Consider the following 20,719-nt stretch of genomic DNA (forward strand, 5'->3'; position numbering starts at 1 on the left):
CAGTATTCTTGGTTTCCTAAAAAATCCAATAATCTTGAGTAGAACATTCTTTATATCGACTATGCATCGAGAGGATATACGTTCTACAATGGCAAACTTAGAGAACTTGTCGATACATGTGATAAAGTAAAGACCATTTGTGTTAAAAATATCCACGTACAAGATCTCACCAGGATAATTGGGGATTGGAGTAGGAGTCAACATTTCTTTCTTCGGATGTCTTGCATACTTTCCTTGCGCACAAATAGCACATTTTCCCACGAAAGCCTTAATTTTCTGCCTAAGCTTCGGAAAGAAATAGCTATCTAAAATTTGCTGGTAGTTCTCGTTTGCTGAACGGTGTGCTCTTTCATGCTCTATAGCTATGGTTTCCACTTGATCGTTACTATTGAGAAGATCAATAACCAATTTAGTAGTGTGCCTAAATCGGACTGATGGAAATAGTTCCACTAATTCGTTTTGGATTTTTCCGAGCACATCAAGCGGACAATAAATTCCGTTTACAATATTATAGTTAACTACATTTTTAAGAACCATATATAGTGAATGAAAATCCTTAAATTGAATATCGTGTCGGAGATAGCCGGCGAACGGTGCTGTCGTTTTTATTTCGGTTGATTCTGCCAGTGATAAAAATATTTGGTTTCTGAAACTATTTATCGGTTCATACACGGTCCGTATGTACTGAGTAAAAGATACTTCACTGTTTGTGAAAGTTCTCCCAGTGGAATTATCGTTGCTGAGATGTTGAATGTACTAACGAGATAGAGCGTCTGCTAGGACATTACTATTGCCAGGTTTGTAAAAAATTTTTGGTGAAAATTCCTCAATGAAACTTCTCCAACGTTTAAGTTTTGTGTTTGGATTACGGTCGGAAATGGAGAATGTAAGCGGTTGGTGATCGGTAAATATTGTGAGATCACTAACGCCATATAAGTAGTTCCGTAACGTTTGAAGTGCCCATACTATAGCCAACATTTCCCATTCATTAGTTGCATAATTTTCTTCAGTAGTACTAAGGGTGCGAGGTATGAAAGTAATTGGTTTTCTGTTCTGTGAAAGAACTGCGCCTAGAGCTACTGAAGATGCGTCAGTAGTCAGTTCGAATGGCTTTCTCAAAAACCGGGAAAAGGAGAATTACATCTTCAGATACCAGGATTTTTTTTTAATTTATTGAAAGCTTCTCTAGCCGTTGAGGGCAACGCTATTTTTCTATTTTTGGACTGGTTGGTGCCAATATTTCCATTATCGTATCGTAATATTTCCGTTGACGGTTTGGCAATTGAAACGTAGTTTTTTATAAATCGTCTATAGTAGCCGGACAGGCCTAAAAACGATCTTAAGGAACGCAAAGTAATTGAAGTAATAAAAACTTGTTTCTTTTTCGTTGGTGTGGGTATTTATTCTTGGAAATACCGATATTTCGGGAATACGTAAACAGGTTTTGATTTGATTTTTTTATAGTGCCAATCAAAGGGACTATGGAACACTGATACTATTTTAGCATTTTAAAAGAAAATTTGCGTTCCAGTACCATGAAACTCGGAATCGAACGAAGCTATAAATTTTATTAGGATAACGACCCAAAGCACACAGCTCACAACACAAAGCTTTGGCTTCCTTACAATTGCCGAAATGTCATTAAAACACCAGCCCAAAGCCCCGATCTCAACTCGAATGAGCATGTATGGAGTATTTTGGAAAAAAGGCTAAGAGACCGCCACTTCAATAATGTTAACCAGATGGAGGAGATCCTGAAGGAAGAGTGGCTGAAAATAGACGCAGAAATGACAAGAAATTTGGTGCAATCCATGCCACGACGGTTGCGAGAAATTATTTGTCGTAAGGGAAGAGCAACAAGATATTAACATTTTTTTTTATTGAATTAGATTATTGTACTTCTGTTTTATGTCGAATACTTTTTTTGTTTTGAAACGGCCTAAGAAGATAAAAATGGCTCCATTTTGTTAATTTGCTTTGTTTTTGTAAAAGTGTTTTAATAAAAACTGAAGTGTTTTATGTTTCAAAATATCAAATATTATTTCTTTGTTGAATTTAGTATTTCATATTTTGTAGGATATTTACAACAGTGGTCACATGTCGAATACTTTTTTGGGCCGCTGTATATTATACTCTTAAAGGAGTTAAACATTTTGAGGAATAGTTCACGAAGTTGGTTCATGTCGCAATGTGGGAAAGTGCCCCATCTTGCATAAAATCACATCCATAAGCTTTATGCAGGATGATCTGAAAGGCAGAGTATTGAATATCATTTCCTGATATGTATTACCATGTGACAGTTTTTCTTGCATTTGCTGCCATGTCAAAAAAAACATTCAACCACTAATCGAACAACATCATATCATCATTATTAGTCTATGTAGCGTTGATGTTCCTATCTGTTGATGGTTTCTGTCTAGGTGATTAAAAACAATAAATTTAAATCAAAACTCCGCCATGTTATTGAGATAGCATGCTGCTCATAAGCTAAGACAAAGGAGGAGGATTTAGAGCAATATAGTGGGTACTACAGGGTGCAGCAGCATAACTTCCTTTTTTCAAAACTCAATAAAAACTATTGTATGCATCGGAAAATATTTATTTACTTTTTATAATGTAGGTACATGTCTAAAGTTTTTATTTACATTGTTTTGAAGATCAAATCTGTTAGGTGACATCCCCCATTCTCCATACATTGCGCAAAACCGATTTCTGGCGTTTGTCATGACTCTTGTTAGCATAGCAGGTGTTATGTTGGCAATTTCTTTTTGGATGTTGGTCTTCAAATCTTGTAGGGTTCTTGGATGGTTCACATAAACACGGGATTTCAAAAAACCCCATAGAAAAAAATCACAAGGGGACAGATCGGGACAGCATGCCGGCCATTCCAAATCGGCTCTAATTGAGATAAGGCGCTCTGGAAACTGTTCCCTCAAAACAGCCATCGATGCTCTTGAAGTGTGTGCTGTTGCACCGTCTTGTTGGAACCAAGTGTCCCCCAAATCCAAATTTTCTAGCCGGGAGAAAAAAAATTCTGTAGCATGTTTACATATCGGTCCGAATTCACTGTCACTGTAACCGTAACCTCATTTTCCTCAAAAAACCAGGGACCAATAATTCCAGCTGAGGAAATTGCACACCACACTGTGACTTTGGGTGAATGCAAAGGCTTTTGATGCAATTCTCGAGGGTTGGTGTCAGCCCAGTAGCGCATGTTTTGTTTGTTAATCGACCCACACAAATAAAAATGGGCTTCATCGCTAAAAAAACAATAGCACCCTCGGGAACGACATCAAGAAGAAGCTCACACGCGTTCATCCGAGAATTGAAGTCACGTTCTGAAAGTTCCTGCACTATCGGCATCTTATAGGGATGAAAATGAAGATCATCACGAAGAATTCTTCTCACAGAACGATCGGATAGTCCAAGGGCAGATGGGTGTTTGCGCGCAGAACGCCGTGGCGATCGCAACATTGACGCTCTCATTGCTTCAATGTTCTCAGGTGATCTAACGGGCCGAGGGACTCCAGTTCTTCCTTTTGTCGCACTTGCAGTTTGTCTGAATGTAGTGACCCATGTAACAATTGATTTGCGGTCTAGGACGGGAGCCAACGGGACTAAATTAAAGCGATTCCGAAATGCACGCTGTGTTGCAATAACCGAACATTCGCTTGAAAAGTAAACCTCAACGGCAAAGGCACGCTCCTCACTATTCTAACGCATGATGGCGACTGAACCGTGTCGGGACAAAACTTTACAGTATCCCCTCTTGAATGAGACCACTAGCGCTCCGCCATGACATCAACTAACTGAGTGGCGCGCATTTTAAAAAAGGAAGTTATGCTGCCGCACCCTGTATTTTCAGTAAAATACAAGCAATATACTGAAATCGGAAAAGAGATTACCCCACTGTCCTAAATCCTACCTTACATCCCCCGAAGAACAGGCCGAAAAATTAAGCAGATTGAATGTCCTTAAAAAGGAATAAGATCATGTGTTATGTTGATGGCGCGATGGATGAAAGGGTAGAGCGTGAATCTCTCAATCTCACGGCTCTGGGTTCGAACCCCAGTCGTCATGGGTGCCGGTTTTCGCTGTTTGTCTCGCTACTGTGAGCTTATCACTGGCACAACGTTAAGTGTGGCTATAACGAAACTGAAGCAGATCTGGTTCAACAGTATCCCTGAGTGCAGGGGGTAATTTGCAAATGTAATAACCTCAGTGCGCTGAGCCGACTATAAAATACTACGTGAATTAAGAATTTTCTTCAAACGTAATTTAGTTCTGCTCTAAACTACGAAAATTCTTAATTTTTATTACCCATTCTTACATACTTACGTATGTGATATACATATGTATAATGCTTCTGCTTCTCAACATCGAATTTGAGTATCGGTAGCAAAAACATCTATAACAACACATCCTCGGACAAGTACCTTTGAAATATGAATAAGGTTTAGGGGATCCAGTAGCTTCCTTGGGTAAATCTACACTACATACATAACATACATATATCCTACACTGGGCTACATGGCAGTATAACAACCTCTTGGGTAACATATACATAATGTAGTGACATTTAACTTTGTACTGCTGAACCCAAACCGACAATCTTCCTGATTCCGGTTACATGTAATACTCAGAAAATATACTACTTCATATATGTAGAAGGGAATGTGTTCATGAACAGAACCATATAATCTTATATTGTACCATTCTAAGGTTGAAAATTTCAAAGATTTTACTGTATAGTACATATAACCTGTGAGTTAAAAGTTCTGCATCAGAATTAAGATTTAGGTCCGATGGCTGGGGACACATTACACACATGTGTGTACGCATATTATAGAATTATACTCTTACAAGATTATATGATGTAACGTTTTTGGTTGATCCTGCAATCTTAATTATCATCCCATTATCCCAATCAATGATTCAGAGCAGAGTGCTAAGTGCTCCCTGCCTTTTAAATATTCATTTGTTAGGAGAATTTCTTCGTCGCAAAAGTAAACAAAAACCGTGAAATTTTTCAAAAATTTTCATTATTGTGTGGTCAGTGGAGGAAATGGCAGGTCCTGCGCGACAGTGGAAATTTTTTGTGTGTATTCCGACAATTTAAAATTTGAATGGAAGGTCATGTCCATAACACAGAGATGTCTTCGGTGTCTGCCTGATCATCGTCTGTGCATCGTCTGAAGGCCTTGTTGCTCTTGTGCGTATTCATCTAAAAGAAATTTAGTACTTTAGCTATGAACTTATTATCTGCATCATTGGGACCAACGAAGTCAAACTAAGTATGAATATCCGGAGTAATTTTGCATTCAACGCCATTCAAATAGTATACTACATATACACACTGCAGAGATTGCAACACTCTTGCCTCTTGGAGCCTGAGAAACCTTGACATTCTCATCTACACCCCCAAATTAATCATCACTGTTATTTTGTCATCGATATGTTTTTTGTGCACAAGCTCCTTTTTTGAATAAAAGTTTCGTTTTATACAGTTTCGTTTAGGTCATAGACAGCTCATCAGATGTTACCTCGCATTTGCCTCGGGAGTAATATTACCGAAAGTGCAAGTATTTGCTATTTGTTCCCTTTTATTCATTCGCAAACGTAGAATAGGAATTAAATAATTCAAATTGTATTTATTTCTTCAGAGCCAATTGTCGAGTCGAACATTTTTTCCCACAAGGTAGCAAGGTGCATTGTACGCACTTTGTGATCATCAGCATTTCTTACTATTTTCGCGTATGTCTTACGTAAGCACAAAATTTGTATTTAAACTAAGCGTGGAAAATAAACAGTTCAGTTCGATCGGAAATAAGCCACCTTTTTCTTCTTCTCTAGTGAGGCTGCTAGAGACGATCGAGCTCGGTACCTGAGTTGGTGTATCACCAAATCAAGAACCCTTTCCCCATTGGTGTTTCACCAAAGGGTTAACATTTAGTAATTGTTCGGTTGGTGTTTCACCAAACGACACTCCCGGCAACTACATCGATTGGTTGGTGTTTCACCAAACAATATTAGGGAAGAAAATTGCGGCAAAAGAGTCGCAACATTTATTGGTGACCCCGACGTGATACGGCGAAATGGATTTGTGGACCCAGAAGCAGGAGGCGATTGGGAAGCAGATAGAGTCGCTCGTGTCCAACTACTGGAAAGATAGAGCCTCGAGAAAAACATTGAATTATTTTCGGGAGCGACAACAAAAACTACTGGAACTGTGGGAGCTGTTCGAGCAAGGCGACAGCCAAATACGAGAGCAGTTCGGGGATGATCAAACTGATCCATACTTTGCAAAGCGGTACTACCATCTCATGAGAGATGCCTTTCAAAAATACTCGGCGGAATTTGCAGAAAATATTGAAATACTGCAGGCTCAGTCTGAACACAAGACGATGGAGCAGCAACCAGCGGTCATTTCTCGTGAGGAAGCCGGGCTGCAGAAACAGGTCAGACGACAACAGTCAGTCATAGGAGCATTAAAACGAGTGCTTCAAAATGCACTTCTGGTGGAGCAATCCCGGCAATACTATGAGTTGCAGGGCACAACCATTCAGCGCTATTGGGATCAGATCGAAGAAATCCACAATAACATCTGGGAGGCCTCAGAGGATCCAGCGGCAACAGGATACAATTTGGAGGCATATATTCAGTTAGAGCAGCAAGTTCAAAATACACTTGTAATGATAGCAGAGACAATTGATTCATTATCCACACAGCGGCCTGCTGCTACCAGTAATGTAAGGACCCATTTACCGAAAATTACTGTGCCCAAATTCGAAGGAGATTATTTACAATGGCAGCAGTTCTTCGACCTGTTCACCCAGATGGTGGATAATCAGCCAATTGCACCATGTGAAAAGATGTGACACCTGAAAATGAATCTTGGAGGCGAAGCGGAACGTTTAATACGACACCTACTCTATAAGTGGTTTATTTTCTGCTTTTAACTTTATCTTTTATCCTCCATAAATGACATCAAGCGTCCCAGAAATCTTACCTGTCTTTTTTTGCAACTCACCAAGTAGACACGATTTTATATACAATTATACATTTATTTTTATCATCATCAAAAATAAAGGAGGACAAAATTATGTACTGATTATAAAATTTCAAACAATTTTAAAATAGTCAAAGGAAAAAATCATGTTCGTAATTATAATTTATGCAATAACTACTGTCAACCATATTCAGCACTCAAGCATGGAGAGTCGACTAAAAGTCGATCACACGTTACTTTCTATTTATACGCTGAATTACATGAGGGATATTCCGCAGGAGGAATTCATAAAAAATGCCCTGAACTCACTTTCGTCTGGAAGAAGAATTTAGACCTTATAGGAGCTGAGCCTAGATCCTTAGACATTTTTGTATAGGTTCGGTAGTTTTCATTTACGTTCTATATATGTAAGTAGAATAGAAAGAGCACCATTGCAGCAAAGACGTTCGTTTCTCCACCATATTTTCCTTCTTCAGCTTCATTCAGGGTGGTTTCGTTTTTTATATTAATCATTCCCCCAAAGTGCGTAGGTCCGTTCTGGAAAAAAAGAAAGTCGATAGACAGCAGGAATGCTTATGCAATCAAGGCTTTATCAACAATGCACAACCGTTCCGAACCAATATCGCACTGTTATCACAGAAGTTCTTGCCTCGGATGTTGGTGGTTTGATAGAAAATTTAACGAGGGGGAAGTTCTAACTATGGAGCTCTTCGAAACGCTATTATGGTCAAAGGGAAGAAACACCCCTTCGTAATGTCGTGTTTTATTAACAGTCATCGTTGCATTGTTCGCTGGAGTTAACGTTGTCCGCTTATTTCGAGGAGTTTCCTCGAAACTATATGACAACTGTTGGCCAGTCTTTGGATTCTTCAACAAATTCTTCCCATACTTTGTATTTGTATCGGTAATTTCATCTTCCTTTAGGTTAGGTTGAGGTTGGTGCGGTTTTATCCCCATTCTATGTTGTTGATTTTCCTCGAAGCCTTTCCCTTGTTTTTGTTGAAATTGTAAAGGATAGACGTGAGCAAAATGATGCTGGTAATGGTAGTAAGCCCTTGAATGTTGGTTATCACATACGCCCGTTGAATTTACTAAAGGTGGTGAATTAGGACTGATGGCATGGTTGGCTAATTTGGAGCTATTTAACGATATCGATTGTGGCATATATGGCAGCAAATCAGGTTGATAGTCGCTAGAATTAGAATCCAGGATGCTCTTTTGATGATTTGATAAAGCCTCTGTAGCAAACTGTATTGATTGATGATGGACTGGACCTGGAAATATAAAATCTATCCTGAGTAAGATAACAGGAATTCAACTAGTTTTACTTACTTATATCTTCAACTTTGCTTATATTCTCACACTATTGGGAACTATGTCAGTTAATGTCTACCAGTTTGTGAGTTACACAATTTTTTTTTGAGAATTTGCCATGGTTTGCAATGAGTAAGATAACATCCCAACCGAGTAAAGGAACGTAAAGTTTCCTCATAATTTGTAAATATTTATTTTTACACTAATACAATTTTGCATGAAAATATGAATAGTTTAGTTATATAATCAAAGCAGGTAAATTGACCGCAAAAATACTGATACGAGTATCTTGGAAAAAATCTTAAGGCATCTCTCATATAGTTTGAACCCAGTTTTTGGTTGCACTCCTATTTTTCGGAAATCGGAAAGAAAAGAGTAATTACAAACTGTCCGAATCAATGTTCATCTGATATTTACATGTAATTAGAAAGGTATATTCTGCTCGACCAACAAGAATCTGGTGTATTCATGAAATATGCAACGAAGAATTGATTAAATCGGCTTAGAGTGTTCAGCTGTGGCTTCGTGAATAAATAATGACAGTGAAAGGTAAATAAACAGTAAGACTTGACGAATGTCCCTTGATTTATATCGATCCAATGAGATAGCGTTGGTATCCAGGATGTAGGCGTCAGTCACAGTCACGCACATTCATATGTGTTTATATAGTAGGAAGTTTTATAGAAATATATGTACATATGCTTCAAGTTTAATTTTGAATATTTATGGAGAGAAAAGGAATTTCTGGTTTCGTTCATAACTGCTTATCCGGGCTCATTAATCTTTTCTGAATGCGTGAAATATTGTGCTATTCAATCGAACTCATATCATGTGATATGTGATAATTAAAGTCTCTTCGTAGAGGCATACTATAGAATAGCCAAATTTGTTCTGAGTCAGTCACTCGGTCTCTCTCAAATGCTTATTTATTAAAGAGTGTTTGTATGTGTTTTTATTTTCAGATATTTGAAGTTCAGGCCTACGAATACGTTTGGTATTTTTAAGGTTTTGTATGAAACCAAATCTTATTAAAATCGATTTAATGTCTGTCTGTGTGTTCGTTATGTCTGTCACACCCGATTTACTCGGAAACGACTGAATCGATTGTAATGAAATTTGGTGAGAACATGTAGTCAATGTGTTACATGCAGCGGATGGCATCATTTTGGGTTGGGATTAAGGGGGAGGGCTCCGCATGTATACGAAAAGGCGGTGTATTGTCTTTTTCACCAAAGGCGCAAGAATCCATATGGGATCAGTGCCCTGAAGTATGTTAGAGCAATTCATTGAAGACCGTCAGGGTACACTATAGTACACGGTAGGAGGCAAAGTGGCCAGCATTGCGCTTGCCCGAGATTATTACCCTTATTTGATTCAGGTACTCATTCACAGCTGAGTCGACTGGTATCCGACATCCAGTCCCGATAACAAATTCCTCTGTCACCATTCATTCGCTCCGCTCTTCGGTAGATGACGAGCTCAGTTGTATTAGCTGAAACCAGTCTAGGTTTTGAGCAATAATTCATACACTTGTCAGGATGGAGGCGCGAGACAGTGTCTGATGAGATCGCCTCCACCTTGCGATTGAAACCGACCAAGCACAACATTTTTTTCCGAGTAGTTTTCCATCCAGATGGATATATGTCTACATTAGCACCAGCAGTATTCAACTTTTATACTTATATATGTACATACATCTGTATACTTTGATGAATTCAGTAAAGTGGAAATATTCAGATGCATGCTATCAAGTTAGGTAGGTACGTGCGTATATATACATATATATGCATTTATATATACACATCAGTATGCGATAATAGACGATGTTTGTTTACGATGCACATAACATTTATGTCTTCAATATGTACAATGTCTCCTTTAAACAAAGCAGTTACGCAAGTAGACATTTTTCCCAAGTTCCCAAGTATATTAAATATGGTAAAGTTGGCAATAAACACATACAAATACTGATCCTTGTCCGACAATTTCGTAGCTCCCACCCCTTCACTAATGAGTTGATAGCAGGCCACACAGGCCGCTTGACTCTGACTCCATATTTTATGCACTAAATCTGTTAAAGCCCCTTTGTATGGCAAGAATGCTCTTGTAATGGCAGTACATTGCGACCTTATTTATGTCCCATGGCAACAGTTTATCCTTAAGATTTTTGTTTCGAAAACAGTCAATAGAATAGTACACCTGCGCTAGTATCTATGCACTATGTTTAGTAAATGTGTCAACATTCCTTCAAATAGAAACTTTTGATAATAATATATTTGGGCGAAGTGTTTTCACACGCTTCAAGATCCAGATCCAATTGGATTGTCCCACCAAGGTATTCAAATTATGGACTAATATATAATATACCATAAATTAAATCAACCATTTAGCCTCTTTCTCCCTATTTTAATATTAATATATTCTAATGGGACTATGCCTTATTTCCTTATAACGACAATTAATCGAACTCAGAACAGAAAATCGAAGCACTGTTGTTCAATCAACTCAGCCATCCCATCGTCAAATATTACTCCTTTTTAAGATTTTATTTGCGAAACAAAACCTTGTTTAACAAGGTTCAATCGGTTCAATTTCTGTCTGTCTGTCTGTCACACACACTTTTCTCAAAAACAGCTAAACCGGTTGACACAAAATTTGGTGAGAAGGTGGGAACTGTGAACGCCCTCCAATGTAATAAGTTACATCTTTCTACGTTGAGTTTTATTATTTTTTTTCATGTTGAGTATCAAATAAAAGGTCTCCATGTTTCGAAGCCAGTCTTAGTTTTGCCATTCTCAGAAACTACCCAACTGAAAGATCTGAAAAAAATCATGAAGCTAGCTCTATACGGTGTCCAGTCCTCAAAACACTGCTAATATCGATATCTACTCAAATTAAATTAATAATAGTACATTACTATATTTTTGGGGAAATCGACTAGGAAGATGCTATCCCCAATTTTGATCAAAATCGTTACTACCAAACCCTATCTCCATCTCCAAGCGGTGACCGCTGGGAGCTCTTTCTTAACGAAAAGCTGCAGACGGAGAAGGATGAAGGTGAGTCTCCCGCGCCTAAAAACGGTACAAATTGTACCAACTGGTCCCCCAGGTTGGGGGTTGAGTAGGGTTGACAACCCTTCATGGAAAACCGAAATTACGAAGCCGCAACAGGAGCCTCGGACTGGATGGATAACACAACGACGAACCCGGCAACGGCAAAGGAATAACGATATCGAATTGGTGGACCCCAGCGCAAAACCGGAATGTCTGGAGTTCCTTATTAAGGCACGCCTAGACCGGATACCGGTTGTTGCGCCGTTGATGATGATGATGATGAAGCTCACGCGGAACATTATACAACTGGTGAAGCTTAACAATTTCCACAGTATGGAAGGAGCATAAACCCATTTTCCAGATCCAGTTTTGCAGCGGTTTGCTTCAAATTGGCTTTAAGTATATCCGAATATATCCTTTTGTCTATTGTTGAATCGATAAAGTTATATTGCCTATATCAGCACTTGTCATACACTTCCACAAGATACGCCACCATCGCCGTGTTTGACAGTGGTTACCAGATTTTCTTTAACTAGCTGTACCTGGTTTTCTACAGACGAATGTTCGTTCCTTGATCCCGAAAATGCAAAATTTGCTCTTTCCGAAAAAATTACGCATTTCCAGGACATTCCTGTCTTCTTAATGTGCCTTTTGACAAAGTCAACTCGTCTTTTTCTGTTAATATGTGATATAAAGGGCTTTTTTCGTGTGACTCTGCCACGATAACTATATTTCTTTAAGATTTTGCAGACAATATCGTTGCAAACAGTCTTCCGAAAGCTATCGTTGATATCTTTAATAATTTCTAAAGCCACGACGATGCCACGACGTTCATGTTCACTCAAGTTATGTGGGCGTTCAGAACGTGGCCTTCTTGCGATCGAGCTGCAAGATATGTAGTTTTCAATCACCTTTTGAACAGAAGGATGAGATCTACCCGCCAATTTCCCAATTCCCGGGAAAGTTTTACTTTTCTTTCACCGCTTAACTAAAATTTCCAGTTTTCCCACGCTGGTACTACATCTGGCAAAAATTTCGTATTATACTCAATTTTTTTAAAAAATACTCTATAAGAAAAAAAAAACCTTTTCTTTTTGATATCTTCAGTTGACTTTTCTTTATGGAAAATCCCCAAAAGTCAAAAGTTTTCCTTTTTGTACGTAAAGTTTTTCTGCGGTTGTACCAGTGGTTCATATATTTTTTTTTGCAAAAGATACAGTTTTATCAGATAATTGTAAAAAGAAAAAGGACTTAAAAAGAAGCACAACAGTTATTTCTAGGAATTTAAATTGAAATAATTGAGTAGCTATGAACCCCCGTAAACGTGAGGAGCCATGCAATGTTGCGATTCATTTTGTACATAAACTTTTTCTGCCTAGTTTATATATACGAGTATACACAGTGTTTTTATCTTGTGTTGTTTTCAATAAACTAGGAAGTCGCATTCTCAGTAAATTCAAAGAAGCTTACTAGAAGAAACCCTTCATAGGTACATGCATACATATCTCGATTACCTCGGTATCTCTGGTATCAGTCACTCCACTGGTTTTATTTTAAAAGATTGTTTGGAAAGACGATTCAACATATGCCCACCATAACAACAGTGCAGATTTCTTACTGACCCCGCTTACCCCTAATTCATGCGTTATTACTCAAAGTTTATTCTCCTCGAAGGTGCTTTTTGTTTCCAAGACGCTTTTTATTTCGCCTTGGGTTACCGTCGACGCCATTATTATTTAGCATACAAGCAAAGGGAATGTAACTGGAGAAGAACAACGCCGCTTCCCCCACCCGCTACTGTATTTTTACTGTTGTTCCCTGCTGTTTTTCCTCCTTAAGGTTGAATAAATATAAATTGTAAGTTGAGCTTCGAGTCAAAATGAGGTTTATTCTCCTCGAAGGTGCTTTTTGTTTCCAAGACGCTTTTTATTTCGCCTTGGGTTACCGTCGACGCCATTATTATTTAGCATACAAGCAAAGGGAATGTAACTGGAGAAGAACAACGCCGCTTCCCCCACCCGCTACTGTATTTTTACTGTTGTTCCCTGCTGTTTTTCCTCCTTAAGGTTGAATAAATATAAATTGTAAGTTGAGCTTCGAGTCAAAATGAGGTGACGTTAACTGGTATGCTCCTGCAACTACTGTACTATTTAAAGCTCCTGCGCCATATTTCATATTATTATGATTTATTTAGTCAGACTTATCTAAAATTATTACAAATGTATGAGATAAGCATATTTCATGCTCCGTATTCGTCCGGACACCCACAGTTCACCGTTGCTGGTGTATCTATTCCCGTTTTACACTCGAACCAAAAGTAAACAACAAGATTCACTCTCAAAACATCTGCATATGTTAGTTAGTCTAAAATTCAGATTACAACGAATGGAAAGAATGACTAAGTTTTCATGGGTTCGTGCATGTACGCATAGGTCAAGCTTAAGAAATATATGGATCAATAAGTAACGAAGTGTGAGTCGTTAAAATTTAGACTTGGTTGCATATACATATCTCATAGGACTGGAAATGCGACCCTAATGACGCTAATTCCATTCAAAAAAGGAAAATATTGCAGACTAATTTCTTAAATTAATATATTTAGTCCTCTCATTAACAGGGTTTCAGAACTCCTTTCGTACAAGGAGAACTATTGAGGACACACAATAAAAGTATCGTCATGAATGTATGGAAATATAAATATGTACCTTGACCACTGTTCCCATGGTAGTATTCCCGTGATGATTCCAAATTTGCGAAATCCTTCATGTTGCCCACCACCGCACTTCCGACATCTCCGTTTCGTATGTGCTCTGGTTCCAACTTCGTTGCTTTGATTTCCATATAGTTCACATCGCTGCTAGCTCCAACAGGGTGATACGGCTCATTGACGGCATTGACGACGTTCAAACCCCCAAAATTTCGCTTTTGCTGAAGCTGCTGTTCTTCGGCTGCCCGGTGATTTATTGCTCGAAATTTCTTATATATACAGCACGTTATCATAGCCAGGAAAATGGATGCAGACAGAAGTCCCAGGACCATGAGACATATCACAATAATGAGATTATTTTGGATTAGAATGTTTTGATGGTTGTGCTTCTCGACCAACAGCCGCATTTCAACTTCATCCCTGCCTGCCGAGTTGAAGGCTACACACGCGTAGTAGCCCTCATCACTTTTCTCTGCACCCACTATGGTTAAACGGGACGTGACCATCTCCTGTCCGAACTCTCGGTCAGAGGCGTTAAAACGTTTTTCATCTCTTATCGACTGAATGTGGACGCGCTGATAATTACCTAAATAAATCTGTTTGTTATACTCCCAATTGATTAGAGTAGAAGGAGATGTATGTACACGGCATGTAAGTGTCACGTTTTCCTTCGATGTGTTGATAGAGGTACCGCGGGGTGGATAAAAGATGTGGGGTTTACATGCGAATGGAATGGTTTGGTTGTCGTTCCAGAGCATCCCCCGCAATTGAGGCGGTTCGTGACAGGAAGTGGGGGGTGTGTACAGGTTCCGCCTGAGAACAAACTCACGAAAACCTTGCAGCTCGCACGTGCAGTTCCAGGGATTAAGTTCGAGTGAGAGACTCTGTAGATGGGCAAGCCTCGCGAACGTTTCCTTATGAAGGAAGCTCAGTTGATTACCACTTAAGAAAATTTGCGATAGCACCGGCACATTCACGAACACATCAGTTCCAATCGCAACAATACGATTCTCCCGCAGCTCCACTTTCTTCAAATATTCTAAATTCCGAAAAAGTCCATTCTCTAGCGTTTCTATCGCATTATTATTCAAAATTAATGAGCGTAATTTCACTAAACTGACGAAAACGTCCGGCGAAAGGGTTTTCATTGGATTATTCGACAGGTCTAATTCTATTAGAATTTCCAGACCTCGCAATCCCTTTGGAAGAATTAATTCTAATGAGCAATTTCGTATGAATAGCTTGTGGAGGTTCTGAAGGCCGCTTTTCAGGAAAGCATCCTCTTCAATGACAGTAATTCGGTTAAACGAAAGATCCAATACTTGTAACTCAGAGCTAAGATAGTCAGGTACAATTTCTAAAGAAATATTGCGGCAATCACCGGTTTTCTTGCCAGAGTTCCATTTGCATTTACAACCGCCGCACACGAGCCAATCACCATGAACATAAACACTGAATACGTGCAGACTTATTGCATAGAAACATAGAATCAGTTCTTGCGTGAAAAATTTCATTTTCGTTTTTCGCTTTGGAAATATCTATGCGAGGCTATTTCTTGCAAATTCTCCTTTATTCTCCAGATAATGGTTACCATAACTTCACCCATACTTCCTCACTATGCTGATTTCGCCTGAATGTGTCCTTCTGCGCAATGGTGTAAACAGGCAATATACCTTCGTTGTACAAACACGTTGTCCCAATAATCTAGAACAGAAAGAAGAAAATTCTTCATTATTTTCTTTACTTCTACCTCTTTATGTTAATAATTTATCATTAATGGGAATAGTGCAGGAATGACGGACTTTGCATGTACAACCACATGTGCGAATTTGCCAGACAGTGGAGGACAAAGCAGGTAACGAAATTCAGTATATGCCTTTAATCTAATTAGAAGAAAACCATAGCGTGGGAGTGGAAAAACACAGACACAAATAAGAAAAAATTACCTCATTGAAATCAGAGTTCGATATTAAAGGTCGTGTATCGCTCGGTGTGTATGAGAGGCAAGCGGGTTATCGCAGAGTTACTCATATGAATTGTTTGAGGAAGTTGCACCGAAAAAGATAGCTGCCACTTACTATATGTACATGAGTCCTTAAAGTTATTGAGTATTTTTAAGGTTTTGTGTAAAACAAAACCTTATTAAAATCGATTCAATGTCTGTCTGTCTGTCTGTCTGTCACACGCATTTTTCTCCAAAACGGCTAAACCGATCCGAACGAAATTTGGTGGACAGATGGGAACTATGAAATCCCACGCATACAGTGTCATAAATGTAGGTGGAATTTAAAGGAGGGCTCCCCATACATGCAAAGGGGGGATTCAAAATTTTTTTTCACCGGATATAGTTGTGTAGGGTATCAAATGAAAGATCTTGGTTTGTACTTTCCGAAACTGACATTAGTTTTGGCATAAATTGCAAAGTACGTGAGTGAGGAGTCAAAATGTACGCATTTGAAGTGAGACAGGACTCATTTTCGGAAATTACCCAACCTAAAAATCCGAAAAAAATTAGGGTGGTACGCCTAGATGAAATCTAGGCCTCAAAATATGTCCCATTCCGATATCTGCTCAAATAAACTTACTAATAGTATATTACTACTTTTTAGAAATTTACTGAAAAACCCCTCTTAAATTCATCTTAGGACTTCCGAATTTTGCACCAGAATAGAGGACAATATTTCGTACATACGTGCTAAATTTCGTGAAAATCTGGCAATTAACGCCAAAGTTATAGCAGTTCAAACTTAGCAATTTCGCGCGAATTTACTGCTTCCAAAGCCATGCAAATCAGATCCTGATGTCATAATTACCCGGAATAATTGACATTCGCGTGGAATATTAAAGTTGCATTTATGAAGAATCTATTTATCCGCAGCTCTTTTTAAGGTTTTGTGTAAAACACTTATGTGAAATCTAATCTTCGAGAGATGTCCCATTCCGGTATCTGCTCAAATAAATTTACTAATAGTATATTATCAATTTTTAGAAATTGACTTAAAAGCTCCCCTTAAGTTCATCCTAGGTGTACCAAATTTTGCACCGACATAGAGAACAGTCTCTTGCATACACATGCTAAGTTCCATGAAAATCCAACTATTAGTGTCAAAGTTATAGAAGTTCAAACTTATCAATTTCGTGCTAATTAACAGCATCCTAAGCCATACAAATAAGATGCTGACGTCATAATTAACGAGAATAATTGAAATTCGAGTGAAATATTAAAATTCCATTCAGGAAGAATCTAATTCTCCCTAGCCCTTTTTTTATATTTGATCTTGGTTAAATTGTTGGCATTTGCTAATAATATTAAACTGAGAGCGTGAAGCGCATGAAGTTGACCATTATCTACACAGGGTTTTCCATCAAAAGATTTATTTAAATTGCTTTCTAGAAAATAGAGGGCAATGGAATTTTTAATTATATTACACGGAGCTGTCGCGCACTCGTCGCTCCTCACATCTTTTTCTTTTTCTTCGGCCTTCAGTTCACAAGCGGGGTCGGCTCGTGGTGATCTTTTTCGTCATTTTATTTTATCAAATGCCTGATCAACATGTAATCGCGAGACCTCCCCCATCCAGCGTATCAAGCCACCATTGTTTTGGCCGGCTTTTTGGTTGCTTCCCATTGCTTTCGATGTTCTGACCACTACTAGTTGTTGAATTCTAATTAGCGTGAGTTACGTGGCCACACCATCGAAAACGCCTCTCTTGCAGTTTTTCCACAATCGATGCAAACCCATATCGATGGGGGATATTCTCACTTCAGACGTAATCAAAACGTGTCACGCCACCAGTGCAATGCAACATTTTCGTCCCCATTACCGCAAGATGCCGTTCATTGCCCTTTATAGTCGGCCAACACTCAGAACTATAGAGAGCGACAGACGGACGACATTGCAGTAAATTTTAGATGTGGGACTTGCGCTGATACGTCGATCACAAAGAACACCAGTTGGAAAATGCCACTTCATCCAGGTTGCATAAATGCGTGAAACAATTTCATTACGCAGTTCTCCATTGGCTGAGTTCTGGCAATGGCAGTAACCTGCCCTTCGAGATATTTAAATCGCTCTGTTCTGGTAATGGCAGTAACCTGCCCAAAACTGAGCGACTTCAATATCTCGGGACAATGCTATAAACCAATGGAAAACTACGTTATGTTCCTCACATAGGGAAGCACAAAACCTTTTATACCTGAAGCGTCAAGCTTCCGGTTTCCCGACTTGTTTAACTATAATCGCCTTGATTTTAAAGTGGAAATCATAATGCCCATAGTCGTGCTGGAATTCATAAAAAAAAAATTATTGTGAGTTCTTGAATCAAACTACCCGGGCAATTTCTTTCGCTTCAGATATTCTGTGTTCTGATGATTTTTTTACCGTTGCATTCAATATATATACATAATAGCAGATCTGTATTAGGAGCCAAAAAGATACATTCTTGGTGGATTATTTCTTCGACATTTCAACATTCTGCTGGCTGCAAATTTTCTGTAGTATCGTAATAATGCCGCCATCATGAGAAGGTAATACCCTTTATCATCGGCAAAGTAGAGACTTGACAATAATATTTCTTGAATTTGGGGGAAATGTGTATTATGCAAAACTCTCGGAAAAAAGAAGAGATCGAAGAGCTGAGAAAAACCCTAATATATCCGTTAATGTGCATTATTAAGGTTTAGTGTGAAACTTTATTAAAATCGGTTCAATGTCTGTCTGTCTGTTTGTCTGTCTATCACACCAGATTAAGCCTATTGCGCATCTTTTTTGCTCCTCAATCAATCCTCATCAATTTAGGAATATCAAGATGTTTTGAGATATTCGTTTTTGTAGATAGTAAGAAGACAAGTAATTGATCGATATTTTGTAGGGCAAGAGACACCCTGTTCCTTGGGGATGAGGAAAGTTATCCCATTGGTGAAAAACTGTGGAACTAATTTCGGATGGGCAATCATCTGATTAAAATTACTCCTAAACCGCTTTAGCCAGAAGTTCTGAATCTTATCCATTACTGGCGTCTTCCAATTGTCTGCCTTTTTGAGGGCTGCTTCTACGTCGGCTCCAGTGATATCAGGCATGGCCAGCGGGGAGGGCATCACATGAACGCAGAAGGTGTGGGAGGCATGTTGCTTCTAAATTGCAAAGGTTAGGTTCGCTCGAAACACTTCTCCAGAAGTCTTCTGCTCGGTCCAGATCGAGGATACTTTCCCGACCTGAAGAGCAAGGTGTTGTCTGTCCTTCGCTCAAAGCTTTTTGGTGCCTACGAATGCAATTGGAGCATACCGTTACTTTCTGTTTCAGTACCTCGAGGATTTCTTCGATTGACATATCATTGAACAGATGGTAGTTTCCAATGATGTTGGCAACGCATCTGTGCACTCTTGATGATGAATTTCCAAGAAATGCTTGCGTGACACGCCCAGTCTTCTTTCAGGATGTTTATTATTGAGTCGAATAACTGCGGCAGCTGCAACGTAAACGAGGCTTCAGTTGTCCTCGAATAAATCGTTTAGGGCAGACAGGCAGCCAGATATTTATGGCCAATGTACAATTAATGCGAGCGAACGGACGGACGATTTGAAAAAAAGACTGTTTGGATGCCCTATATTTCCAAATTATAGAAATAATGGAACGGACGCTTACCTGAAATTACACTTCATCTTTTTCTGGATAATACTCCGCCGTGTCCATCAAAAGAAGAGCTTACGACGAATGATTTCTGTGATGTTTATGCTGCCGAATATGATACCTGTTATTCAACCAATTGACAAGAATGCTCTACGGCTCATAAAAGTTTATTACAGAAATAGTTTTTTTAAATTGTGTGTTGAAACATAGGAAAGAAGAAGTTTGAGAAGCTCTTAAGAAATTATAATAGTTTGAAAGACTATTACGGGGTCTTTGTTTGTCGACATATGAAAAATTGAATGCAGCAATAAACGGCGCAACGTTTGAGGGGTGTCAGGGATAGGTTGTTCCTCTTTGTGCTTGTCTCCGCTCAATTTACTGAAGAGCAGTCTGATTGAAATAAAAATAAGGAAAACAACTATAACAACGAATAGAAGGTTTGGATGCCCTATACTCCACAAAGAAGTGAACACGAAACAAACGACCAAACAAGAACATATCGAGGATCCTAAGCCTACTTCTAAGTGAATTTAAAGGTCATGGAAGGATGAAAATTGCTTCAGGACAATATCTATGCAAATGTATATATGTCTACGGTCTCCATTCACCGCTGAGTGAGGCATAGTGCGTCAATCACACCCACGCACTATCGTTGACGATTTGCTTAAATGTGTTCCAGCTCCCTCCAGGACTTCTCGAAAAGCTTGTATTCCTCCTGAAATCTTTTAAGTCACATATTTCTGGGGCGATTTATTCCCCTTTCTCACGACACGTCTATGGATAAATAGGCCGATTTCATGCTATTAATGAGTCGACGGACATCAAGTCGATGCTGGCTTCGGAAGAAACTACACTTCCGACATATACAAATTGGTCAACATCCTCGGTGTTCTGCCTATCAATACAAGATAGTGCTATGACCAGTGAGAACCTTGGTTTTGCAGGTGTTGATCTTCAGTCCGAATCTGCTTGTATCCTTCTCCAAATCGAAAGCCATTTGCCCA

The 20,719-nt window shown here is 38.9% G+C and overlaps 1 protein-coding gene across 1 annotated transcript in view; it reads right to left on the reverse strand.

The window, feature by feature from the left end:
- Positions 1–7,080: 7,080 nt before the first annotated feature.
- The window catches only part of LOC119657895, a 54,778-nt gene continuing 41,139 nt past the window's right edge, over positions 7,081–20,719 (reverse strand). Inside the window, exons 2-3 of the mRNA XM_038065050.1 lie at positions 14,085–15,790; positions 7,081–8,283 (exon numbers count right to left, since the gene is read on the reverse strand). Coding sequence (XP_037920978.1) covers positions 7,643–8,283; positions 14,085–15,600 — 2,157 coding nt within the window. The 5' untranslated portion in view covers positions 15,601–15,790 and the 3' untranslated portion in view covers positions 7,081–7,642. The remainder of the gene's footprint in view (positions 8,284–14,084; positions 15,791–20,719) is intronic.

The sequence above is a fragment of the Hermetia illucens genome, chromosome 5 (genome assembly GCF_905115235.1).
Source record: "Hermetia illucens chromosome 5, iHerIll2.2.curated.20191125, whole genome shotgun sequence".
Classification (NCBI taxonomy): Eukaryota; Metazoa; Arthropoda; class Insecta; order Diptera; family Stratiomyidae; genus Hermetia; species Hermetia illucens.